This window comes from Diabrotica virgifera, chromosome 5 (assembly GCF_917563875.1).
Source record: "Diabrotica virgifera virgifera chromosome 5, PGI_DIABVI_V3a".
NCBI classification, from domain to species: domain Eukaryota; kingdom Metazoa; phylum Arthropoda; class Insecta; order Coleoptera; family Chrysomelidae; genus Diabrotica; species Diabrotica virgifera.
In genome coordinates this window covers 143,291,894-143,319,065 of record NC_065447.1, presented here as the reverse complement: position 1 = coordinate 143,319,065, position 27,172 = coordinate 143,291,894, and the positions used below count along the sequence as shown (strand labels likewise).

At 32.7% G+C, this 27,172-nt stretch overlaps 1 protein-coding gene across 2 annotated transcripts in view; it reads right to left on the bottom strand.

Moving 5' to 3' along the window:
* The window catches only part of LOC114339972 (NFX1-type zinc finger-containing protein 1-like), a 380,271-nt gene that overhangs the window by 49,969 nt on the left and 303,130 nt on the right, over positions 1-27,172 (bottom strand). For both annotated transcript variants that reach the window (XM_050650389.1, XM_050650390.1), the window contains 3 exons: positions 19,536-19,807; positions 19,129-19,359; positions 8,190-8,542 (listed from right to left, as the gene is read on the bottom strand). In XM_050650389.1, the coding sequence (XP_050506346.1) occupies positions 8,190-8,542; positions 19,129-19,359; positions 19,536-19,807 (856 nt within the window). The remainder of the gene's footprint in view (positions 1-8,189; positions 8,543-19,128; positions 19,360-19,535; positions 19,808-27,172) is intronic.

The window sequence follows — 27,172 nt, the reverse complement described above, 5'->3', positions numbered from 1 at the left end:
TGGAAGGGAAAATGTTTGAGCTGTGTGAGTTTTATTTCGAAGATCGTTTATTATGGACCAAGTTTCTTTTGCAACACTTTTGGAGCTTCTGAGACGATTTTGATAATACAATTTTTTAGCCGATTTTATAAGTTTTAAATAGATTGCCCTGTACTTGGTGATATATTCAATAACAGAGACGTTGGTAGTAAATTTCTTGATATACAGTAGTGAACGCATGTTTTTGGCTGATATGCGGACACCTTTGGTAGTCCAGGGTTTGCGATATTTTTGCTTAATTGTGATTAAAGGAAATGCTGTATTGAAGATACAGACCAGCTTATTCAAAAAATCACTGAAATTATGATCGACGTCCAAGGAAGGAAAGTGCCACTCAGAAGTTAAGCATAAATTTTGGAATTTACGAAAGTTCCGACCGGAAAAAATCCTGCCTAAACGTCGAGTTTTCGAGGAGGACTTGCTAAAGATGTTAAACTTCGTATAAACCGCTTCATGATCAGATAGTCCCGCATTAACAGTTGTAGCGCAGACATCAAGGGGTGAGAAATCTGAGACAATATAATCAATTATGGTAGATGAAGTTTTTGTAATCCTTGTAGGAGAATCAATGTGCATTGATAGACCATATGATTCAAATATGTTGACCAGGGATATTTGTGTAGCACAAGCAGCAGCATAATTAATGTTGAAGTCCCCGCATAAAATTTTTCTGCTTTTATGTGGCAGGTCATCTAACAAATTAAGCAGGTTCTGAAAAAATAGTTCCACGGAAGAGTCAGGTGATCTATAAATGCAAATAATATAAAGATTAAGGTTCTTACTGTAAACTAAGGAAAACTCAAAGAATGCTTCACTTAATAGAAAGTCATATTTTGTCACCAGAGAAAAATCATTATTTGTAGAAAGAATTAGGGTGCCTCCATGAGCTGAACTTGGACGGTCGTACCTAGCAATAGTGGAATATTTTTCTACAAAAAAAGGCTCGTTGACTTCAAGCCAGTGCTCAGTAACCGCAACTATCGGTGGAAACCCTAATTCCTCTAGAAACAGAAATAATTCATCAGTTTTATATCTTATAGAACGAATATTAATCAGAACCATGCTAAAGTTGTTATCACTAAAATAATTTGAGGATTCTAGTCCCTCAGAACACGTCGTGATGTTTAAAAATTTCGTCTTGGAGAGGCAGCGGAATAGTAGTTTCGGTGGCATTCCCTTGATTTTTGCAGGTGAATAATTCTTTCCGAAGTTAGAAAAGACCTAAAAGCAGCAAGATCAGCGTCTACCTCATCTGCACCAATTCCATAAGCATCATTAAAATCTAGAAGAATTTTTCGTAGATCTTCACTCTTTGTAGGAAGTCCTTCGGAAGCCAGAAACAATTTAACACTTGTGTTGGTATACCCATCAAAAAATACTGATGCAGGTTGATCGTGTAAATAAGCAAGATGAAGTTTAATGGCCTTTAAGATATCCGGTTCCCTTAATCTGGCTAAAAGATATCGACTATTAGAGTTATTGGTTAATCTAACTCTTGGTGGGGTCAATGGATCCAGATTAGTCGATGGTTCTAAAGTATCTTTCTTAATGAAATTAATATGGGTATGGAACGGATTCTTAGTTTTGCAAATTTCGATGGCCTGTTTGTCTGTTTTTATGTTTGTGCTCTGAACTTCATCTTTGTTGTTGCATAAACTGCTATTTGAATTTTCCAGGCTAATAGGACTTCTGATATTCTTCGGATTCTTATGTGACTCAGATGAAAGCGTTGGTTCGGAATATGAAGATTCGATAGACCATTTAATGTTTACACCAGGTGGCCAAATGCCCCTATTAAATAATAGGTTAATAGATGTTCTAGATTTTATACCTATTTTGAATGAAGAACCAGTTGTTGTGTCGGCATCTTTAAGTAGGGCATAACATCTTATATATTCCTTGATACCTAGCTTCTCTTTAATATAGTGAACCACTTGTATAGGGGTGTATATTGGGCTCAAGTTATTAATAACTACAAAGTGACACTTATCTTCTGTAATTTTTGACTTTTGCTCTGCATTTGCTTCGAAATGTTGAGGCTCTTCAGTCTGGGTACTTGAGGTGGCGTGAGTTGGGTTGAAAGAATCACAAATCTTGAAGTAATACGAAGGATAGGAAGAGACCCAGAAATTTTATTAACGATAAAACGAAGAAAACTCGAGTATTTGGGTCACCTGATGAGAGGTCATAAATACGCATTACTTCAAAATATAATGCAAGGAAAAATAGAAGGAAAACGGAATCCAGGCCGTAGAAGAATGTCGTGGATGCGGAATTTGAGAGAGTGGTTTGGCTGCACCACTAATGCACTTTTTAGGTCAGCTGTAAACAAAGTCAGGGTAGCCTTGATGATTTCCAATCATAGGAGTGGCACAAGAAGAAGAAGAACGTTTGTCAAACTGACAACAATAGAATTACCAGACACCTTCGAAACGGAGCTGTCATAATTTTGTCGCTGAGAAATAACGGACAGGGAGGAGTTTTGTCAGTATAGGAAACTTGGCGTTGCTATGACGTTTTATCAGTTAAAAATAGTTTTGTGAAATAGTCGATATTAAAACTCTTTTATCCGCTGTGAACTCGTACGTAGAGGGGATATTTAAAAGTTCGTGAGCGCCAGTAGCGACAAGTCAGTGAACTTTTTCTGGAAATTTGACATAAATGTCAAAGTGATTCATTTAAAACATTGAAATTAAAAACATTAATAGGAAAAAATATTAGTCAGCCAAAGTTGTTGTATATATTTTTACCTTAAATATACACGTACGTTTTAAATACTGAAATTTATTTTTTTAATATTTCGTAATATGTAATTATAAATTATTCTATTAATCTAAGCGATAATCTAAACTACACGATAATTGTGAAAGTATCCGAAGTAAGAAACTAATATTTCATCAATAGAACGTCAAAATGATTAGCAAAATCTTGAAAAAATCGATTACATTTTAATTAATTTTTGCGTTGTAAATATTACGCGATAAAAATTAAATAATAAATTGAAAAATTTCCGGCGAAAGTTACATTAGTAATCCGCTAGTTAGCGATACCAGCGAAGCTCAGAGCGAATAGGCTTTGTTGATATAGGGCTTTTCATCGATTGACATTTGTTTCGAGCGTCTGTCATATGTTGTATAATCTGTGTACAGTGATGAGCGCGCTAATAACCGGCAAAATGGCGCAAAAGATGGAAAACATAATACCTTGCGAAACAAAAAGAGATGAAACTAGTGGAAATTATCGTTATAAACGTATAAATTAACATTACATTACATAGTTTCCCACCTTTAGACGTTTGCGACAGGAATATTTTATAAAATTCTACTGTCACATTGACAGTTGTCATACTCTTCTGATACGTCTAAAGGTGGAAAACTATGTAATGTAATGTTAATTTATACGTTTATAGGTTTATAAAGATCATTTCCACCACTAGTTTGATCTCTTTTTGTTTCGCAATGTATTATGTTTTCCATCTTTTGTGCTATTTTGCCGGTTATTAGTGCGCTCATCACTGTATAATATTAATAAACACTGATTATACGACACATGAGAGAAGCTCGAAACAAATGAATGATAATGAAAAGCCCTATAGTAAAAAAAAGGTTACCAGGGCACTGTTTACAATAATAGCAACGGCTGAGACGCGGGATTTACCAGCTGACGCAGTAGTAGCAATAAACAAAATAGCGGATGCCCCCTTAGTTCCACAACAGATTGTTGATGTCAGTTTTGTCCAAATATTGCAGAAGTTACTAGATCCAGTTCTATGTCTAAAAGGAAGATTATTTTATTATTTTCCTATATCTGTACCGGTTTTTGAGGAATAACTTAATTTAAAGCTTTTTCGTAAAGGAGGTACACTGTTAATACAGATTTTTTTGTAAGGCATCATATAATTAATATTATCTACTTTTTAGTAACTTATTAGTTACTTCGAAAATACGGTTTAAAGATCTATTTAATTTACTATTGCCCTTCATCTTATTAACACACTCTCAGTTAATAAAACTTTCCTTAGGATAGTTTTGTTAATAAAATTTCCAAATAGCAGAGAAATACCCATGTATCAACCACCAATATATAAATAGAGATGTTTTTCATCTCAAATTTTGTATGTATCTGTATGCGATGAAAGCAAAAGCTTGAAACACTTAAAATACAGTGGCAAACACAATGCAAAAATTGCGTTTAAGTTTTCTATTACCACTTTGGAATTCATGTTAAGGCACATTCTCACAGTTCAATTTTAGTTGATCAACTTTAGTGGATCAACTAAAATCGGTCAAGTTTTTGTTCAAACATTTCAAACAAAATTGAAGCAATTAGTTTTAATAATATGGCGCCAAGTGTAGTTATGCGCAAAAGTATAAATATTATTAATAGTTTACTGATTCAGCAACTCACGAAAATTATGTTAAGATGAAATAAAGAACGTAAAAAACGTCGTTTCTGGATACGAAATTGAATTAAAAGAAGGAATGAATGTTGTGTTTCAAAAACTCTGCTAAAAGAACTTGCTTTGGAGGATACAGAAGGATATAAACATCTGAGCATAACAGACAAGAGTGATTCAAGTCGACCAACAAATGTTCATACGCTTCAAACACTATTCAAATTATCTGAAAAAACGTCAAGTTGAACGATAACGTTTGACTCGATCAATATTTTGTTGAATCGACAAAAGTTGACCGATTAAAATTGAAACATATGTTCTCACAGCTATTATCATTCGATTTTAGTTGATCCACTAAAATTGATCAACTAAAATCGAACCGTGAGAATGCGCCTTTAGGTACATTAGTAATGTCTATTAAGCTATAATAGCCATTTCATAAGGGATCCATGAGACTTAACCCATATTTTTTTGCTATTTTATTGCTACTTTATTACGCAAATTAAAAATTTATTGCTTCAACCCCTTCAGAGAAACAGCTCAATATTCCAGCTTAATATTAAGTTAGAATAGCCAACATTCATATTTCCGGAACTAAAGTAGATAGAGGGTCACTTCCGGCGGCATATTTTATTGCTAATTAAATGCTGAAAGATTGGGTATAAAAGAATTTACAAACTCACCCCCTTCAACCCCTACCGGTATCATCATTCACCGGAATCCACAGAAAGTGAAAATAACCAGTTTAAAAACCTAAAAACAAGTGGGTATTTTTTTGCTAATTAATTACTATAGGTCTACGCCAAAAATAAATTTTTTGCTACATCCCCTAACGAGCAACAATCTCTACTGCGGTTGAATACTTAAGCTACAATACCCAACACTCATATTTCAGGAACGAAAGCAGATAGAGGGTCGCTTCCGGCGGCATATTTTATTTCTAATTAATTGCTGAAAGATGGGGTATACAAGAATTTAAAAACTTACTCCCACAAACCCCTACCGTTACCATCGTTCCCCGGATTTAACAAAGAGTGAAAATAACCAGTTTAAAAACTTAAAACAATTTGGGAATTTTTTGCTAATTAATTGCTGCAGGTCTACGCCAAAAATGAATTTTTTGTTTTTCTCCCTAACGAGCAACAATGGCTACTACGTTTAATACTTAAGCTACCATACCCAACACTCCTATTTCAGGAAGGAAAGTAGATAGGGCTTCTATAAACTATTCCACGAACATACGCCTGTTTTGGATTACTTCGACAACGAATATTTTACTGTGCAAAATAAGAAGAACTAAAGTAAATTGCAAATTACATTGTTGTTTATTGGAATAATTATTAGCGCCATTTACTTTCGTACTTCTTATGTTGCCCAGTAAAATATTCGTTATCGAAGTAATCCAAAACAGGCGTATGTTCGTGCAATGGCCCATATATATACACCACCTTTCAGTAATTAATTGGCAATAAAATATAGCGCCGGAAATTTATCTACTTTCGTTCCTAAAATATTAGTGTTGGGTATTGTAGCTTAAGTATTAAACCTCAGTAGCCATTATTGCTCGTTAGGGGATTAAACAAACAATTCATTTGGCGTAGACCTGTAGCAATTAATCAGCAAAAAATACCCACTTAGTTTTCGATCTTTAAAGTGGTTATTTTCACTTTTTGTGAAATCCGGGAACGATGATAACGGTAGGGGTTGGAGGGGGTGAGTTTGTAAATTCTGGTCTCATCTTTCAGAAATTAATTAGAAATAAAATATGCCGCCGGAAGCGACCCTCTATCTACTTTCGTTCCTCAAATATTAGTGTTGGGTATTGTAGCTTAAGAATTAAACCACATTAGCCATTGTTGCTCGTTAGGGAATGAAGCAAAACATTCATTTTTGGCTTAGACTGTAGCAATTAATCAGCAAGAAATGCCCACTTGGTTTTAGGTCTTTAAACTGGTTATTTTCACTTTTTGTGGATTCCGGAGAATGATAACTATAGGGGTTGAAGGGGTGAGTTTATAAATTCTTGTATACCCCATCTTTCAGCAATTATTTAGCAATAAAATATGCCGCCGAAAGCTACCCTCTATCTGCTTTCCTTCCGTAAATATGAATGTTGGCTATTCTAGCTTAATAGCAATAGCTGGAATAGCCAACATTCATATTTACGGAACGAAAGCAGATAGAGGGTAGCTTCCGGCATCATATTTTATTGCTAAATAATTGCTGAAAGATTGGTTATACAAGAATTTACAAACTCACCTCCTTCAACCCCTACCGTTATCATCATTCCCCGGAATCCACAAAAAGTGAGAATAACCAGTTTAAAGACCTAAAACCAAGTGGGTATTTTAGGTGATTAATTGCTACAGCAATTAATCATCATTGGCTATTCTAGCTTAATATTAAGCTGGAATAGCCGCCTATTTCTCTGAAGGGGTTGAAGCAATACATTTTTAATTTACGTAATAAATTAGCAATTAATTAGCAATAAAATAGGCCGCCGGAAGCGACCTTCTATCTGCTTTCGTTTCTGAAATAGGAGTGTTGTAGCTTAAGTATTCAACCGCAGTAGCTATTGTTGCCCGTTAGGGGATGAAGCAAAAAAATCGTTTTTGGCGTAGACCTGCAGCAGTTATTTCGGAAAAATTACCCACTTGTTCTTAGGTTTTTAAACTGGTAATTTTCACTTTCTGTGAAATCCGGGGAATGATGATAACGGTAGGGATTGGAGGGGGTGAGTTTGTAAATTGTTGTATACCCTATCTTTCAGCAATTAACTAGCAATAAAATATGCCGCTGGAAGCGAACCTCTATCTGCTTTCGTTCCTGAAATAGGAGTGTTGAGTATTGTACCTTTTGTATTAAACCGCAGTAGCCATTGTTTCTAGTTAGGGGATGAAGCAAAATATTAGTTTTTGGCGTAGACTTGCAGCAATTAATTAGGAAAAAATACCCACTTGGTTTTAGGTCTTTAAACTGGTTATTTTCACTCTTTGTGAAATCCGGGGAACGATGATAACGGTAGGGGTTTTAGGGGATGAGTTTGTAAATTCTGGTATACCCATCTTTCAGAAATTAATTATAAATAAAATATGTCGCCGGAAGCGACCCTCTATCTGCTTTCTTTCCTGAAATAGGAGTGTTGGGTATTGTAGCTTAAGTATTAAACCGCAGTAGCCATTGTTGCTCGTTAGGGGATGAAGCAAAAGATTCATTTTTGGCTTAGACCTGTAGCAATTAATAAGGAAAAAATGCCCACTTGGTTTTAGGTCTTTAAACTGGTTATTTTCACTTTTTGTGGATTCCGTGGAATGATGATAACGGTAGGGGTTGAAGAGGGTGAGTTTGTAAATTCTTGTTTACCCAATCTTTCAGCAATTAGTTAGCAATAAAATATGCCGCCGGAAGCTAAACTCTGTCTATTTTCGTTCCGGAAATATGAATGTTGGCTATTCTAGCTTAATATTAAGCTGGAATAGCCACCTGTTTCTCTGAAGGGGTTGAAGCAATAAATTTTTATTTTGCGTAATAAATAAGCAATAAATTAGCAATAAAATAGGCCGTCGGTAGCGACTCTCTATCTACTTTCGTTGCGGATATATGAATGTTGGCTATTCTAGCTTAATATTAAGCTGGAATAGCCACCTGTTTCTCTGAAATATGGGGTAAGTCTCATGGCTACCTCATGAAATGGCTATTCTAGCTTAATAGACATTACATAGTATAACTAGAGTATTGTATAATCACAACTTACCATAATTTTGACTTCTGGTTTAAATAAATAGGGTTTATACATTATGCTCTCAAACTGTAGGCATTTGTAGAATCGATCAATCTCTAAAATCATGTCGTCATATTGTTGTTTACTTATCGAGTCAATATGTTCCATCAGACAGTTTGATATAAATTTGGATTGAATCATCGACATCGGTGTATTTTGTAATTGTACTTTGTTATTCTTTAGTGGCTCTAATAATAGTTTAAATATATCCACTTTTGCTTTAATTGCCGAAAGTCCCAGTTTGCTTATTTGCTGACGCCGGTTATTTAAACTATCTTGTAAACGAAAAGACAATTTACGTAAATCCGTTAAGAATATTTCTGCACCTAAACAAAATCAAAACATCCGATTAGGCATTTTTATAATCCATCGCAATAGTGAACTTTTATAAAATTTTAAATTCGAATTGAATGCTATAAATCACAACATAACATAATTTAAAATATATCAAAAACAACTTTTTTTCGTTTGGGCTTTAAAAACGATTAAAATCGAAAGAAAATTAAAATTCTAGCAGTCAGTCCAAAAAGGCACCCTCATTGGTCGTGACGTCATAAAGTTAAAAATGTTTAAGTTCTGCGCCATTAATTCATTACTTTTGATATTCGTTTACTTGTAGTAATTTTAGGGTGTAGGTATCTTAGTTTTATAAATCTCTAGATAGTTGCTGTGAACTATATATTTCATAATATGAGTGTTTTTGTTAAGACAATTTTTTCAAATGACCGAAGAGGGTTTTTCTAAAGGGTAGTATGATAACTAACGCATTATGAACATTAATCTTTATTATTATGATTAGTTTATTTTAACTTTATAGCAATAACAGTCCCAGAAAAATATTGTATAGGTAAATACCATTCAATATGCCGTACCATACATCTACTAATATATACCAAAAGTTAAGTATACCCTTTTTAGTCAAAATACATTTGATTTATTAAAAAAAGCTATTAAGCAGACAATAAACATTAAATACTTACATTAACATTATTTTTATACACATGAAGATCTTGAGAATAAACTAAAATTCTTTATTGTCTCTTCAACATGCATGTAACCACTTTATTAAATGTCGTTTCTTATCGACTGATATAGTATATGGCTTAACATCCCATGTGGGGTTTCGCCGCTTTCGCTTTCTAGATACATTTTACGGGGTGGATCAGTCCCCATGATCATTTTATTTGTTCACTAATATGTCTCCATTTCTTCCGGTCTATTGCCCTCTCTTTCCATTTTGTAATTCCTGCTCCTCTAAGGTCCTCCTCTACTTCAGTTAACCATTTCGATCTGGGTCGACCACGTCTCCTTTTTCCTCCTGGTTGCCACAATATCATAGCTTTGGATACTGATTCTGGTCCTTGTCTCCATATGTGACCTAGCCATTTGGTTCTTTGTACTTTTATTTTCTTTACTATATCTTCACCATTTAATTCTTCTAAAATGTCTTTATTCGTTCTCCTTCTATAGTCTTGTTCTTCGATTCTCACTGGACCCAGTATTGTCCTTATTATCTTTCGTTCATTTATCCTTAATTTCTCTTCTTCTTTTTTTGTCATAGTCATGGTTTCTGCTGCATACATCGTTATTGGTCTTATTATTGTTATATATATATATATATATATATATATATATATATATATATATTCATTTTTGTTTGTTTGGTCAATATTTTACTCTTTAGTAGTTTTCTATTTGCTTGGTATACCCGGTTTGTCGCAGTTATTCTTTCTTCGATCTCCGTTTTTCTATCCCCTTTGTTATTTATCATAACGCCCAGGTATTTAAATTTCTGTACTTCCTCGAATTTTTTATTTCCTATCCTTATCTCTCTGTTTTGTTCTGCTTTTCCGAGTCTCATTAATTTTGTTTTCTTTTCATTAATTCTTAGTCCCATCTTCTTTCCCTCTTCTTCTATCTCCATCTATGAATTTTTTCATGATTTTTCGTGTTTTTGTTACTATCGCTATATCATCTGCATAGGCGATTAGTTGGTAACCTGATGCTCTTAGGTTTCCCTTATGGATCTTTCTTAACACAAAATCTACGGTCAGGTTAAATAGTGTTGCTGACAGTGAGTCACCTTGTCTCACTCATTTATTTATTTCGAATTCTTCTGTTTCCCCTTTTTGTGTTAGGATACTTATTTTTGATTTATTCATAGACATTTTTATTAGGTTTCTTAGTTTTTTACTTACTCCTTGATATTTTAGGGCTTTCATTATTTCCTTTCTCTTCATTGAGTCAAAGGCTTGTTCAAAGTCTATAAATAATATTTCTATTTCATGTTGATGTTCGTGTGCTTTTTCCATGATTTGTTTAATGGTATGTATTGCATCTGTTGTTGATCTGCCTTTTACGAAACCGCATTGGTATTGTCCTATGATATTTTTTGTTTCATCTGTTAACCTTTTTTGTATTATTGACTATAATATTTTATAGGCAACGTTTAATAGTGTAATACCTCTGTAGTTCTTACACTCATGCTGGTCGCCTTTTTTATGGATCGTTATAATCTGTCCAATTTCCCACTCGTTCGGCATTGTCTCGTCTTTCCATATTTTCTTAATCAATTCATGTATTTTTTCATGCAATATGTCCCCTCCGTATTTTATTAGTTCTAGATTTATTCCGTCCTTCCCAGGTGCCTTTCCATTATTCCCTTTCGTTATAATGTTTTTTACTTCTTCTAATGTTGGTTCCTGTGTGTTCGTTTCTTCTTCGTCCTCGTCTTCTATTTCATCATTTATAACTGGTTCAATTAGTAATTCTTTAAAGTGACTTGCCCATATTTCTTTATACTCTTTCTCTTCCTCTACAATTTTACCTTGTTTGTTTTTTATTCCTTTTAATTTATCTTTGAATGTTCTATTGTTTTCTTTTATTTTATTATAGAATTTTTTTGAATTTCTGTTGTATTTTTCGTTCTCTATTTCCTGAATCTTTAGACTGGTAATCTGATAAATATTTTGTTAGGGGTTTTAACATAATGGTACTAAACAACACTTGTAGTACCTACTTGTTTTAATTTTTCATAGTAAACACACACACAATTCAATACCATCTCTTCAAAAACTGTATTAAACTCCAAAGTAAACCAAATGGTACATATTATTTTTATATGATACAAGAGAAATGGCATTACAAAATATTACGATATGACGTCACAAGAGTTCGCGTGCTTTTTCGATCGTTTGAAATGATTTAAATACACAGAAGATCTTAAATGTGTACTTCTATGTTATTACGAGTTTTTGAGGCGTTTGAGAAATTTTGGAAGTACTATTTTTAAACGAAACAACATGTAATAAAACAAAAATATGCAAGTTCCCTATTGAGTGAAATATGAAATATTTTATTAACAAATTATTAAATTCAGTATTATGTTTATATGGGATTGAGCCACAATTGTTGGTGTAATGAAAATTACATTTCTTAATTAACTACTGTTTGACGTTTCGATTTCCAGAAAATTAAAAAGATTATTTCATTCATAGGGGATTCTGACCAATAGATACAGAAATAAAAATTACAGTGATTATTTTTTAATGATTTTAACTTCCAATCGTATAATAATATATTTGATCACGTGTTTAATTCTGTCCAATCAGATTAAAATTATACTGAGAATTATCTACTGTAGAAAATTACCGATAGAATTTTTTTAAGTAGATTGTTTCTGTTTAATGGCAACCAGTTTCCGAGTTTTGACAACTGTCACATTTAAAAAAAATATCCATAATATACGTATTAAAAAATAATCTTACGAATATCACACGACAGTAAGAATAAATAAGAAAATAATGCTTCTTTTTTACTGAAATTTGTTGTCATTGGGCAATAGCCACTCGAGCCCTGCGGGCTCTCGTTTATATTGCCAGACAACAAATTTTCGAAAAACTGTCGCATTATTTTCAATTTATTCTCACTCTCTTGTGATATTATACCCGATAATTTTTGATAATATCCTGTCGTGACATCAGATGCCCTTCGTTACTACGCAAAAATGACCATTCAGTGACATTAATGACAATTAATGTTTTACAACTTGCCACAGAGAACAACAAGAAACAGGTTTAGCAAATATTCAGGCGAAAGTATCAATAAAATATTAGTTAAAATGATTTAAACAGACAGATTTATTCATGAAATAATCTGAGCGAATTAATTACACTCGCCCTCTACAATTATCTATTATCGACTTGTTGCTCTCGTGACACTTTGACATAATTTCACTCTCCTTCGGGTCGTGAAATTAAAACTGTCAAAGTGTCACTCGGGAAACTAATCGATAATTTTAGAGCTCTCGTGCAATTACTACTGAAAATTAAATTTGAAAAATTCTTTTTAATTTTCTGAAGATGATTTCCGGAGAAGAAATCGAAACGTCAAATAGTAGTTAATTAAAAAGTATTAGTTTCATTAGGTACACCAAAAATTGTAGCTCAATCCCATATAAACATAATACTAAATTAAGCATACACAAGAAAACAGTTTCAGAACCTTAGAACTAGTAGCTCATTACAAAACGGAAATCTTCAAATATAGTCCAGTAAATGAACGGGAAATACGGCGATACCGTATAATTTTCAGGGGCAACTCCAAATTGCATGATTTGGAGCAAATTTGGGCAAATTTGGATTTAGGTTCTACTTACCCTCCACTTCAAAGTTGAATTTGTGCCGTTGTTTGCTTATACTTGGGGGGTGATAGTCAACCCTTCTCGGGGGTAAAAAAACATACGTTCAAGATAAGCCCGGAAATTGATAAACTGACAAATTATAAGCAACTTCCGTTCTATAGAGTTGTTTATGTAAGTCAATGCTTTTCGAGATATTTGGGATTGAAAATGTTTATTTTTCGACAAAAAAACTACGTTTTTCTATGGATGCTATACAATGTGCAACTTCTCTCACTACTTACATACATTCAAAACGAACAATTTCTCAGGCTGTGAGAAAAGTCGGCCATTGCAGTGAGAAATATTTTTTCTCACGGATTCCATACGTAGAATTGCGGTTTCCATGGTAACATGCAAAATAGAGACACAAATTTTTTGTCAAATAAAATGTGTCAAATCAAAACTTACCAGGAATTACCTTTCAAAACTGTTCAAATATAACTGCGGTAACTATAATTTTAAATAAATAAAAGTATATAAATATTAAGAATATTAAATACCTACATATGTGTATAATATGTATTTTATTTCAATTTTGGCATATAATCTACATAAAAGCATCTAAATTATTTAATTTTGAAGTTTGAACTCTTGACAAAAACGCATCCATAGAAAAAGTACAGTGTACAACACGTGAGAAAACGACATATTTCTCTCTTGTTGTACAATATTATACTATTTTCTATGGATGCTATACAATGTGCAACTTAACTCACTTCTTACAGAAAAATTTTTCATGCAGTGAGAAAAGTCGGCCATTGCAGTGAGAAATATTTTTTCTCACGGGTTCTCGTACGGTTTTCCATATATGATCGCCGTTTCCATGGTAACATGCACAATACAAGCACAATAATTAATGTTGTCAAATAAAATGTGTTGGAGTAAAACTTACCAGGAATTACCTTTCAAAACTGTTAGAAAATAACTGTTATTTAGAATTTTAAATAAATAACGTAAGTATATAAATTTTAAGAATATTCGCAAGAAAAATCGCATCCATAGAAAAAGTACAGTGTACAACAAATGAGAAAATGACATGTGTCTCCCTCGCTTGATTTGCGACCCTCGCCTCGTGCCTCGGCTCGCGGACTGGGACGTTTCGCCGTCGCCGTTTCGCCATCGAGCCACTTCGCCGTCGAGCCAGTTCACCGTCGGCCGTTTCGCCGTCGCCATCCCGGCATTGGTTAAGTTTACAAGAACGAACATACTAACTTTTTTTATACTAAATGTCAGTGTAAATAAAATGCTGATGTTGGTAGTTAAACCAAGTTATATTTTCGTATTCAACTATACATTGTTTTTGTCTGAAAAATAAAATATTTACAGTATTAAAAATATGACTATTATCAGCTTCCCGGAAATAAAAAATATTGAGAAAAGGGATTTCAATTTCAATTGTTTTTACTGTATCAAAAATAAAAAACTTCATTATGCAAAAGTGTTCGAAATATAATCGTTCGAAAACCATTCAAAACTTATATATGTTACAGTTCAAGTTGATTATCCAGTTGGAGTTGACTCCAACTAGTTGGAGTCAACTCTAACGGCTGGTTTCAGTAAAAGTTGATTATAAATATAAAATGAAGATTTATATTCAACATTTACTAGTAAAAGTAGACTCCAACTAGGAAAAGTATACTCTTCCCAATGCCATTTAGTAAAAGTTGATTCTGATTCACACAAACAGCCGATTCTAGAAATTAAATGTTACTGAATATGTTCAAATTAGTCTAGGCTGTATTGTCGCCCCCGTTAGGTAAATTACTCCGATTCGAATTTTTTGCACGAACTTACTCAAAAAGAGGTCCTTATAACAAATCTACTGGGTGCCAGGCAGTACCTTGATCGATAAATTGTTTAAACAGTTTTTTTTAGACAAATTCACAAAAATAATTTCTTCACTTCGAACAATTTTTGTTTAGATCATTTGGGTTAGTCTGAGTAAAAAAAGGTATTTTGTGATTTTTCTCTAAAATTGATTGTTGTCGAGTTATACGCGATTTAAAATTTGAAAAATGCGAAAATAGCCATTTTCAAGACTCGGTTAAAATCCATTATTATGAAAGTCAGAAAGTGACCAAATCAAAGTTTATAGCCCCCTCTACAATATCCAGCAGAAATTTTTGTCACTCAGCAGTCTCTCTTTATAGCGATTCCCTATATAACGATAATTCCTCTATAACGATCAAAATACTAAACATTGTTTGGTTCGTCATAAGGACAATGTATTAATTCTTTCTCTATACAGATATCGTTCTCTGATAACTTTTCAATATTCGATGACCTTACTTTTCAAGAAACAACTGATAACCATTTGCGTTTGGCAATAACTAAGATAACTAAACCGTGAGAATTTTACCAATTAAAGATAACACTTAATTGAAACACAGGGAATAACTGAAAAAGCTCTTGCGTAGGTGTAACTTGATAAAAAGTGATTAGTGAGTGATTCATTTTGTGGCTCCAATTTAGCAAAAATTTGGTGGTTCAAATTTCAATCCAGTATGCCGAAAGTTGAGTAATTACTACACGCTTTTATCGTTCGGGCGGTGTGCCTTAACTGTTTTCACACAGATGTTGTCCTCTATTGACGACTTCTTTCGGTTGTATCTCGGTCTGTGAACAGTCAAGATGTTTTCGAAAAAGCGTAAAGTTATCGATAACTCGGGCAATAGAGAAAATTAACCTAAGTTATTTAGTACAGTATGATTATAGAGAGATATATCGTTATAGAGAGAGATGACTGTATTTTATTACTAAGCTTTATCTTTAATTATTAACAATGAGCGCTAAGTGCGTATTAGGCGGCCGTCAATGGTGAGTGCTAAAGAGATGCACCATTCCGGCCGTCCAATGGTGAATCTCACTCGCACTCACATTGACGGCCGCCTCAATACACGCTTAGCGCTCATTGTTGATAATTAAAAATAATATCTTATTAATGAAATAATGACAAAAATTTCTTCAGGATCTTATAGAGGTAGCTTTAATTTTTGATTTTTTTTAGTTTCTGACTTTCATAATATATAATATCGTATGGCGTTTTTGCCTTTCGGACAGTTCCCGCGCCAATTACACCTTTAACCCTGTTTCAAGTAATAACTAGTGTCGATGTACACTAGCCGAAGGGGACCGGACGGCTTCGTATGGCATTTTTGCCTTTCGGACAGTTCCGGCGCCAATTACATCTTTAACCCTGTTTCAAGTAATAACTAGTGTCGATGTACACTAGCCGAAGGGGACCGACGGATTAACGTGCTCTCCGAGGCACGGTGAGACGGCTCGTGTCATTATTGGAAATGAAAATGGTTTGTCTTTGGCAGGACCGCAAATAATGATATGTACCACCAGTGGTACATGTACCACAGATTGAGAATCGCTGCTTTACATAATATGAGATAGAGTAGATAAAAATTATTTTTGTGAATTTGGTTAACAAAAATTGGTTAAACAATTTTTCGATCGCGGTACCGCGTGACACCCTGTGTATTTGTTATAAGGATTGTTATACGGATGTATTTCTTTGAGTAAGTTTTGTGCAAAAAATCGAATCAGAATAATTTACCTAACGGGGGCGACGTTACAGGCAATACTAATAAGTAGTTGAAACGGTCAAAACAAAGAAACGCACACTCATCAAAAATGCACTTGAGATTCTCGTATAATCAACATTTACTGAATCGATCCAGGAAGAGTCAACTCCAACTAGTAAAAGTTGATTTAAATTTTTAAAATCAACTTTTACTGCTCGTTTCAGTTGGCGAATCTAACTGAGAATCAACTTGAACTGTAACATATACAAGTAATGGCGACGGCGAAATGGCTCGACGGCGAAACGGCGACGGCGAAATGGCTCGACGGCGACACGGCTACGGCGAAATGGCGACGGCGAAATGTCCTAGACCCCTCGGCTCGTGCCAACAAACTTCTGGGCTCGTGAGAAATATGTCTTTTTTCTCACTTGTTGTACAATATACTATTTCAAACAGTTTTCCGCAAATAACTCAAAAAGTAAATATTTTATCAAAAAAAAAAATTCTTAGCAAAAGTGTAGCTTATAAAAAAATTAAAAACATAGTGTATCAGTTCTGTCTATAAACCGAGTAAAAGCAAAGTTGTAGCTCATGAAAAATAGATTGTTAGTCGTCTAGTTCCAAATCGAATATTTCAACGTGAAATCACCGAAAAATTAAGCACTTTTTGGGAAAAGTATATTTAAACTTTTTTAAAATGTTTACAAAAAGCTTAATTTTAATTGTTTATAAAAGTTTCTAGCATTAAAATTTTTTTTTTGGTAAAAAAATCATGAAAATCTTCCCGTGTTTAGCTCCCCAAATGAAATTAATCGTTACTGCTTTACAAACAATTTACTTTTATATCCTAACCAATTTTGGCCTTACGGAAAAGCAAAATGAAACTAACATATTAATAACAGCAAAACCTACATTTTTTTACTCTTTGAGATTTTTTGTATGACTAATACTTTTTAAGTTATTTCGAAAAAATTAAATTTCTCCAAAATTTTAGTTCTCATTTTTCTGTGTAATTTGAAAATTAGTCTGATCATACCTTATACTTATGATGTTTCACTACAGCGTGGACAATGTCATACGGGAAAAACAACTGTAAAGGGATTTATTTAAGCATCCAGAAAATAAGAATTATTAAGTCATTAGCAAATTCAGTTTAAATTTTAAATTATTTAATAACAATATACGAAATTATTACTCAATGTTTTTGTTTATGTATTTGGTTGTATGTGACATTGAATATCTGTGTAATTGGGACATGCACCGCAAAGTGCAAGCTAATCAGAAAAGTTGTTATTATATTTATTCTAATCAGGAATTATAAATCCTTGACAAGCAAGATAATCTACAACTTACAATTTATACCTAAAGCACAGAATAACTAACCATACAGAAGCGAAACTCAGGCCCAAAATGGTAACATAATTTTCATGCTCATGTGTCAACGTAACTGGTATAACCTCACTTTTAGACTGACAGTGACAGTTGTTTTTAGTTAAATTTTATATTTATATATGTTTTATTTTATAGTTTATTTATATTTTATAGTTAAACTTTATATTTCAACATTAATTAATAACTACTTGTCAAAAATATCACATCATTTGAATTGGTCTATTCCTTAGAACATCAAGTTCCATTCTGTAACTAGAGCTCAAGGTCAAATATTTCGGTTCCCACACAATCAATGGAAACGACAGTCAGTTTCGCTTCTGTATGGTTAGTTATTCTGTGCCTAAAGCCTACTTCATGCCTGATTTCATATACGATTTCGGTCTTAAAAATGGCTTGATAGCACCTAATATTAAAGACAATATTTCTATATTGAAGCTTGATTTTTATAATAGGGAACTTGCACATTTTTTTATTACATAATAATGTTCAGTTTTGTATAAAAATAAGATTTTCAAAATTTCACGCTTCTAAAACAATAATTTAGAAGTACAAATTTAAAGTCTTCTGTATTTTAAAATAGTTCAAACGACCCGTGACGTCACATAGTTTAACTATATGGTTCCGTTTATGGCTATATTTAGGTATATTCTTCTTCTTCTTCTTCTTTAGTTTATTGGCCTCCACCTGCTTGGGTATTCAGCCAGCTCGTAGTCGCGGAATAAAGGAAAAATATTTATATTCTAATGACATTTATCTTATGTCATTGTAATGTATACCAGTTTGTTGAGATTACGAGTTTGATATAGTTTTTGAAGTAAAGGAAAGAAGGTTCACTATGGAAAATAAAACCATTTTGTAAAAGTACAAGTTTTCTATAAATAGTTCAAACGATCAAAAACACTTGTAACGTCACATAACTGTATTTTCTACTGACGTTTATAATGTCTAATTTAAAATGATATACAATTTTGTTTTCTTTGTTGGTGTAGAATTAAACACATAACCCGATGACGTCACGACGCGTTTTGGGCTGGCTGGTATAATTTGAATTTTTAATCGTCTTTAGGGGCCAAACGAAAGACCAACAAAACTTTTTTTTATCTTTGATACATGTTTTAAATATGTTCTGTTGTGATTTATAACATTTTTTTCGAATTTAAAATTTTATGCAAGTTCTCTATTGTTTAGGCCAGTACTTGTGAGAATAAAGTAAAAATTTTGACAATCTGATTATAAAAATCATTCTTAGTCGCTTAGCGACATTTAACCCGTAACATAGATAAGAAAAATAATGTTTTAAACTTACCAAAAGGGCGGAATTCCCGAATAAGTAGCTCTAAGTCATGTTTCAAATTTTTGTTTACTTTTATATTTTCCTTGTCTGTCCCGTAAAATTTCGTTTTAACATTCTGCAAATCCAATAGGTTTCCTTTTACATATTCACTATACCGTTCCGTTAATTTTATAACTGTTTTACATTTGGGACATACTTTTGGTTTAATTTGGTCATCATCACTTTCCAGCCACTTTTCCATACCTTAAATGATTATTTATAGATATAATAAATAATAATACCTAACCTGATCCCCGTTTGACGTCATAAGAGAAACTCACGAGACACCAGACTCAACTGACTTAAGGCCTTTGGTTATTTTTAAATGTACCTACATCAAAGTTCCTCGTATGTTTACCTCGTATGCTCAAAATACTTACCAGATGACTCTAAGATATGTCCGCAATCAACTAACTCCACAAATCGGGCATCTTCTTCATCTTCTGTTCCGAAGAAATATTCTGTCAATTCTTTAGCATTACACATTCTACATAAAGATGGACAAGGATCTCCACAAAAGCCTATGCATGGGTGACGACATCTTCTAATTTTCTTCGGACATGGTTCATAACATGGTGGCACATTACATGGATCTCCACAACGTCGCTTACATTTTTGATGTTTGCATTTTCTAAGACAAGCTTCTCTGCATCTGGAATTATATCATAAAAAGCAAATAGAATAACAGTTTTAAAATTTTTAGGAGAATAATTTTACATTATTATACGCACAACTTTAAGACTTAGGGAATTTTTATAAAATACAGTCATAAGATTAACATTTAAAATTATTTTAAACAAAACTTGAACAAGTATTGTTAACAATTGAGTTAACCAAGTGTTCAAAAATCTTGAAAAGATCTTGGATTAGAGATGTACAAGCACAGGTGCAGGATCGTAAATAGAAGAGCTCTTGCTTTAATATCGAGATATCAATATTGTGCCTCAAAAGAAATACTGTAGATGGCAAAGGTACTAAGGAGAAATATGAAGTGACATATAAATCCACTAAAGCTAAAGATTAATTAAAAAGGACGTATAACTAGGACAATTGTATATTGTAAATGAGATAAACAAAATAATAGTAAACAAGAGTACAAAAAAAATGTATAGTTAAAAGAAAAAACCTGAAAACCCTATTCTAGCTGAACTTTAGAAATAAATGTAACAATAAATTAACTATACAAACTTACAGATATATGTTGACTAGTCCTTGACATAAACTTACTAATAGCCCAGTAAATGAACGGGAAATACGGCGATACCGTGTAATTTTCAGGGGCAACTCCGAATTGCATGAAAATTTGGATTTAGGTTCTACTTACCCTCCACTTCAAAGTTGAAATTGTGCCTTTGGTTGCTTTTACTTGGGGGCTGTCCGTCACCCCTTCTCGGGGGTGAAAAAACATATGTTCAAGATAAGGCCGGAAGTGGATAAATTGACAGATTTTAAGCAACTTTTGTTCTATAGAGTTTTTTATGTACGTCAATACTTTTCGAGTTAAGTGCGATTAAAAATCTTTATTTTTCGACAAAAAAACTACGTTTTCAGACGGTTTTTCGCAAATAACTCAAAAACTAAATATTTGATCGAAAAAAATAGCCTTGACAAAAGTGTAGCTTATAAAAACCCGAAAAAAATGGTGTATCAGTAAAGTCTATCAATCGAGTAAAGACAAAGTTGTAGCTCATGGCAAATACGTTCATATTCGTCTAATTCCAAATCGAATATTTCAAGGTGAAATCACCGAAAAATTAAGCACATTTCGGGAAAAGTCCTTTCAAACTTTTTTAAAGTGTTTATAAAAAGGTTTATTTTAATTGTTTACAAAAGTTTCTAGCATTAAAAATAAGCGAGTTACGCTCAAAACAGAGTTGGCTTTTTTTTGGTAAAAAAATCATGAAAATCTCCCCGTGTTTAGCTCCCCAAATGAAATTAACCGCTACCGCTTTACAAACAATTTTCTTACTTATCTATTGTTTATACGAGCTGTCAGTCTCACCGTTTTAAAGTGTTTATTTTTTAAAGGGTTATAGTTCAAAAAGCTTGAACGGGTCACTAATCACGAGTGTATGCAAATTTTGAACAGCCATATCTTAACCAATTTTTGTCTTAAGGAAAAACAAAATGAAACTATCCAAGTAGCAATTTTTCGACGCATTGGTTGTCAGTACAAACAAATGCACTGTATATAACGTTGCCCGAGAGCATTTTCAGTTGTTTCGGCCAATGTCCCCTACCCCGACTGACATTACGATGTTACAACGTTAAGTAATACCTTTAGTTATACGGGCAACTAATGTATTACCATTGTGACAACTATATCACAGTTCAGTTTTTTCAACAATCGCAACGACTTAAAAACGTTATAATGCTAAACTAATTTACGCCCTGGCCGATTCTGTAGTTGAGTAGTTGTCTGTCACGACCAGTCACTACCCTAGGTGTTGTTCTAGGGGTGTGACACGTTTGCGGCAACTTCTACTTTATAACCTTATTTTTTTTCTTATTATTATATATTTTATTTTGATGGAAATATTCGATTTATTTAACAACCTGTTTATATGTTTTTTTAGTAGCTGGTTTCCAATCCATTGTCCATTGTTTTATCAGTAGATTTGAGATTTGATAACCTTAATATTTGCATCAGCTTTGGTAGACAGGGTTGCCAGGTCAGTTTTTACTCTTTCAGTAGTTTTGCTTTCACAAAATCAGTAGATTCTTTTTAAGCCATGTAAATACAGTATAATATACAGTGATATGCACATCCGTCCTAAATGTCCCAAGAGGAATTCCACAAAATTGGAAACCTAATTATTCCAAACCACCAACTGGTAATTATAATTTTTTAGCTAAAACCTACTAAATCAAAAACTAAAATATACTTAAGGATTTTTGGGCTATATTTGGGATTTTTTAAAATAAAAACAACAGCGAACTTAAGTGGATAGGCGCAAAATGTCGCCTGTTAAAATGTTCAATGTATTTTAAATGTTTTCATTTTTTGCGAATCCTGAGAAAACTAATAAGTATTTTTGAAAAATTTAAACGCAGAAAGAAAGATTACGTTATTACCGAGGACCGAAAGTCTCTGAAAACTTCTATAATGTTTATTTTAATAAGTAACAGGGGTGAAAAAAAAAATTTAGTGTGACTTTTAATTCCAAATATCTCATTCAAAAGAAACGTTTTGGTTTTTCTAAATAATGCAGTCTTTCATTCTGCGTTCAAATTTTTCAAAAATACTTATTATAGTTTCCTCATGATTCCAAAAAAATGGATCAAATTCTGTTGAAATATACCAAAAATCCACTAAAAAATATTGCCTACTAGAAGTTTTTAAAAAATATCAAAAATCTACCAAAAAAGTAGAAATCTACTAAATGTGGCAACGCTGTTAAGGAAAATGATACACTTTTGACACTGGTCACATGACCTCTGTCACCCAATAAGAGGGTGCGTTCTAAAATGGTTGTGATAGTCGGCGCGGCCGGGTTTGGTTGGCGATTGGACTTCTAAGTTGTCTTATCCGTCTAGGGTTAGTAATAAGGTATTTTTTTTAGTAATATTGGTAATATTGTTTAATGCGCTATTTTGGTTTTACTTGAGATTTTTGGGATGTAAAGAAAATGAAAACACAGAATATAAAAAATGCAGGCATTTTCTGATACCTTTAAAACCACCATCAATACATTAAATTTATACAGAACATCTTTAACATAAATTTTGACTTTTATATTAAAATTTTATTTTTTAAATTTGCATATTTTTTGTCAAAAATGTCATAAAAAAGGAGCGCGTGTGTTTTTTAAAAGTGAAATATCCATATTTGACGGTAATCTGAGATGCATTTATAAATTTCACATCAGGTAATAAGTCCTTTATGTATTTATATAAATTTAAATACCCAATACGATGTCAAAACAGTTTACTTTTTGGTTTTCGCATTCACCATACAGGTGTTAAAAATATAGGTAAAAAAACATAACCTGTCTGACTCCTTGAGCAACCATTGCACGCGCAGGCGCTTTTTATAGTCGCTTCAGTTGTCTCATGCAACGCTTACGAAACGATGTCGCTTACACAGGAGGTTGCCTAGGCAACGTCAAGACAACTCAAAAATCGTCCACCAAATTAGTGCAGAATAGGGTCGTCTTCTAGGCAATAACAACGTTGTAAGAAAACGTTGCCACGCGGTAGACAACGTTGTCGCGTCGACAAATTGCTACTTGGGTAGCATATTTAAAATCGCAAAACCTACATTTCTTTACTCTTTAAGATTTTTTTATCACTAATACTTTTTAAGATATTTTAAAAAAAGGAAATTTTTAACAAATTTTTAGAAATTTTTTTTTAATATAAAATGTTTTCAAAAATAATCACTTCAAACCAATAAAACTTACAGATCATATAAACAATACACATACAGTTAAAATAAATGGTAAAGCGGTAACGATAAATTTTATTTAGGGTGCTAAATAGAAAGAGGTTTTCACGATTTTTTTCACCAAAAAAAGGGGCCAACTATTTTTTTTCAGTGTAACTCGTTTATTTTTGACGCTAGAAACTTTTGTAAGAAACAAATATGTATAAAGCTTTTTTTAGATACTTTAAAAATGTTAATAAGCTTTTCCCGAAAAGTGCTTAATTTTTCGGTGATTTCGCGTTGAATTATTCCATTTGGAATTAGACGAATAAGAACGTATTTCTCATGAGCTACAACTTTGCTTTTACTCAATTTATAGACTTTATTGATATACCATTTTTTTTGTTTTTTTTTTATAAGCTACACTTTTGCTAAGAACATTAAGGGCCAGTTGTTCGAACGCTAATCAACAATGATCATTATCAAATAATTAATTACTGTCAATGTCAACTTTGTTTGGGTTGTTAAAAAGTCTGTGGAGTCTATAATCAATTAATATAACAATAATTATTAACATAATTAATAATAAATCTCATAATTGTAATTAATTATGTTTTCAGCAACCCAAACAAAGTTGACATTGACAGTTTTGGTGACAGTAATTAAATATTTGATAATGATCATTGTTGATTAGCGTTCGAACAACCGGCCCTAAGAGTAAGTAATACTTAATTTTTGAGTTATTTGCGAAAAACGGTCTGAAAACGTAGTTTTTATTTGTCAAAAAATCAACATTTTCAATCGCGAATAACTCGAAAAGTATTGACTTACGTAAAAAACTTTATAGAACGAAAGTTGCTTATAATATGTCAATTTATCCATTTCCGGGCTTATTTTAAACACGCGTTATTCACCCCCCGAGAAGGGGTGAATGTCACCCCCAAGTAAAAGCAACCAACAGCACAAATTCAACTTTGAAGTGGAGGGTAAGTAGATCCTAAATCCAAATTTTCATGCAATTCGGAGTTGCCCCTGAAAATTACACTCCAAAACGGTCATTTATTGGGCTATAAAATAAAACGAAAAAAAATTTCGTCTTTAAATCACAAAGAGTGTGGAGGGTGAGGTTGTCCAATCTGAGAATTTTCAGTATAGTTTTTGGAGTATCTGGAGTCAGGTGGTAGTAAAAAGTATTGTGTTATCTTGAGAACAAAAACTTGAAGAAACGAAGTATTGCTTCTTATCAGTAAAGAACTATTATTTTACATAAAGTAATATGTAAAACTTAGAGAGAAACAAAGTATTGTTTCTTGTGAGTGCAAACTTTTAGAAACAACGTATTTCTTCAAGAGAAAATTTCGTTTAACTTTTTTCTGATTTTCTGACTTTTCTTGCTTGAAGTTTTTTGTGACAGTCCAGAGCACGGTAAATTGTTTTCATTTTCTTACACATTGTCACTTATTGCTAATCTTAAAATCCACATACAAATATATTATAATGACAAATTGACATTAAAGAAAATGGAACTTGACGAAATATTTTAAAATATTTCGTATGTTTAAATGAAATTTAAACAAGCATACACAAAATTCTTAACTACGTACTCTGAAGGACCCGATGAAGAATATCTGATAAAGAATATTTCTCCATTCTATTGGCTGCCATTCTTTCTACATGCCCAAAATAGACTAATCGAAGACTTGTTAACTGAAGAAAATTTAAACATTCTCAACGATGGAAGACCAACCAGATTTAATGTACATACTGGTACAACATCGGCAATCGATCTATCGATTTGTAACCCAACTCTGTCAATTGCTCTTAATTGGGATACCTACCCTTTTTATACGGGAGCGACCATTACCCAATAAAAATTTCTGTATTTTCTGATGAAAATATCTTTGAATACCAATCAGTCCGAAAATGGAACCTGAAACACGCTAATTGGGACAAACACGCTGATGCCATAGAAATAGACATAGAATCTACACGAACTAGTGCAGTCACTGAGGGTGGATATAGACCAGGGTATAATGGGATTTATCTCATTATTTAGATATTTTAGAAATCCTTAAATTACCTTAAAGTATTCGTTAGATATTTATTTATAAAACAATAAATATTACGCATATTTGTTATAATAACCACAGAAGATACAATTCCACGGATAGCTCAAGCACTAAAGAAAGAATTAAAAGGTGATAATCCGAAGATTTTAATAGCCAAATTAGAAAAAAAAAGGCAAGGACATAGAGATGCAGCAGTGTACGCATCTGAAGTGGAAGAGTTAGCAGAACAATTAAAAGTAGCATACATAGCGGAAGGAATGCCACTTGACTTAGCAAAGAAATATACGACGGAAGCCGTAGTAACAACAATGAAACGAAACGCTAATGCAGAGAAAGCTAAGATAATACTGGAAGCAGGTAACTTTACATCACCGCAGGAAGTAGTATCTAAATTTTTGTCGATCGATACGACTGAAGAAAATGCACAAGGAAGAGTCTTAAATTATAGGACAAACTACGAGAATAGGAGAGGACAGCAGCAATACAGAAGAGGATATCATAACAAATATGACAGAGGAAGAAGAAATAGCTTCAGAACAACGATAATAAGAAAATTTTCTTCTCTTCGGGGAGGAAAAAGGAACCACGGTACATGGCTCAGAAAATTTTCTTTTCTAAGGGGGATGATATAATGGGATTTATCTCATTATTTAGATATTTTAGAAATCCTTAAATTACCTTAAAGTATTCGTTAGATATTTATTTATAAAACAATAAATATTACGCATATTTGTTATAATAATTGCAAAGTAGAACACCTTAGTTAAAGTCCACGTTTTGCTTACTCAACAAGGTTGTGATTATTCATTTTGACACACTAACGAGAATATATACAAACATATTTACAAAACGAAGTATTTGATAAATATGGGAACACGATCAGATTTGAGTGATTAGTGGGGCAGTCGAATTAGTTAGTTAGGTTTGAGAGGTTGCTGCCTTAGAGCAGAATAATGTCACCTATCAACTGAATACATTTATACGGTATTAGTTTAACCAAATAAAGAAGTTATGAGTATATAGTGGATTCCTGATAGTAAACCCCATTCCAGTATAGTAAATATCCACTTACCACCATAAGGGCCCATCTGTAAAAATATTAGTACATTTGGACGTTGAGAGGTGACTCAATTTTTTTTGCAGAAATTGCTTGAAAATAAATCAAATAATAATATTTGAGTTATCCTCCCTCTCAAAAAGGTCCGGAACATTGTTTAAATAATCAAAATGTCAAAAAATTAAGGAAAAATTCGATTTTTTTCTTGGTTTTTTGATTATAACTCTAAAAGTATTAATTTCCGAGAAAAGTTGTACTAACATAAAAGTTGCGTAATTAAATTTCCTATAATATAGAATTGGTTAAAAATTTAAAAAATAGTCACCCTTGTTGCAAAATAGCAATAATTGTGAAAAAAACATACAAAAACAAGTATTCGTATTTTACGTTTTTCAACCATTTATGCGAAACTTAGGACCTTCATATTTCATCCTGAAAAACTTTATGATACAGTAAAACAATACTGTAAATTTGATTAAGATCATTTCAATAGATTTTGCAAAATAAATTTTGCAATCCGGCTTT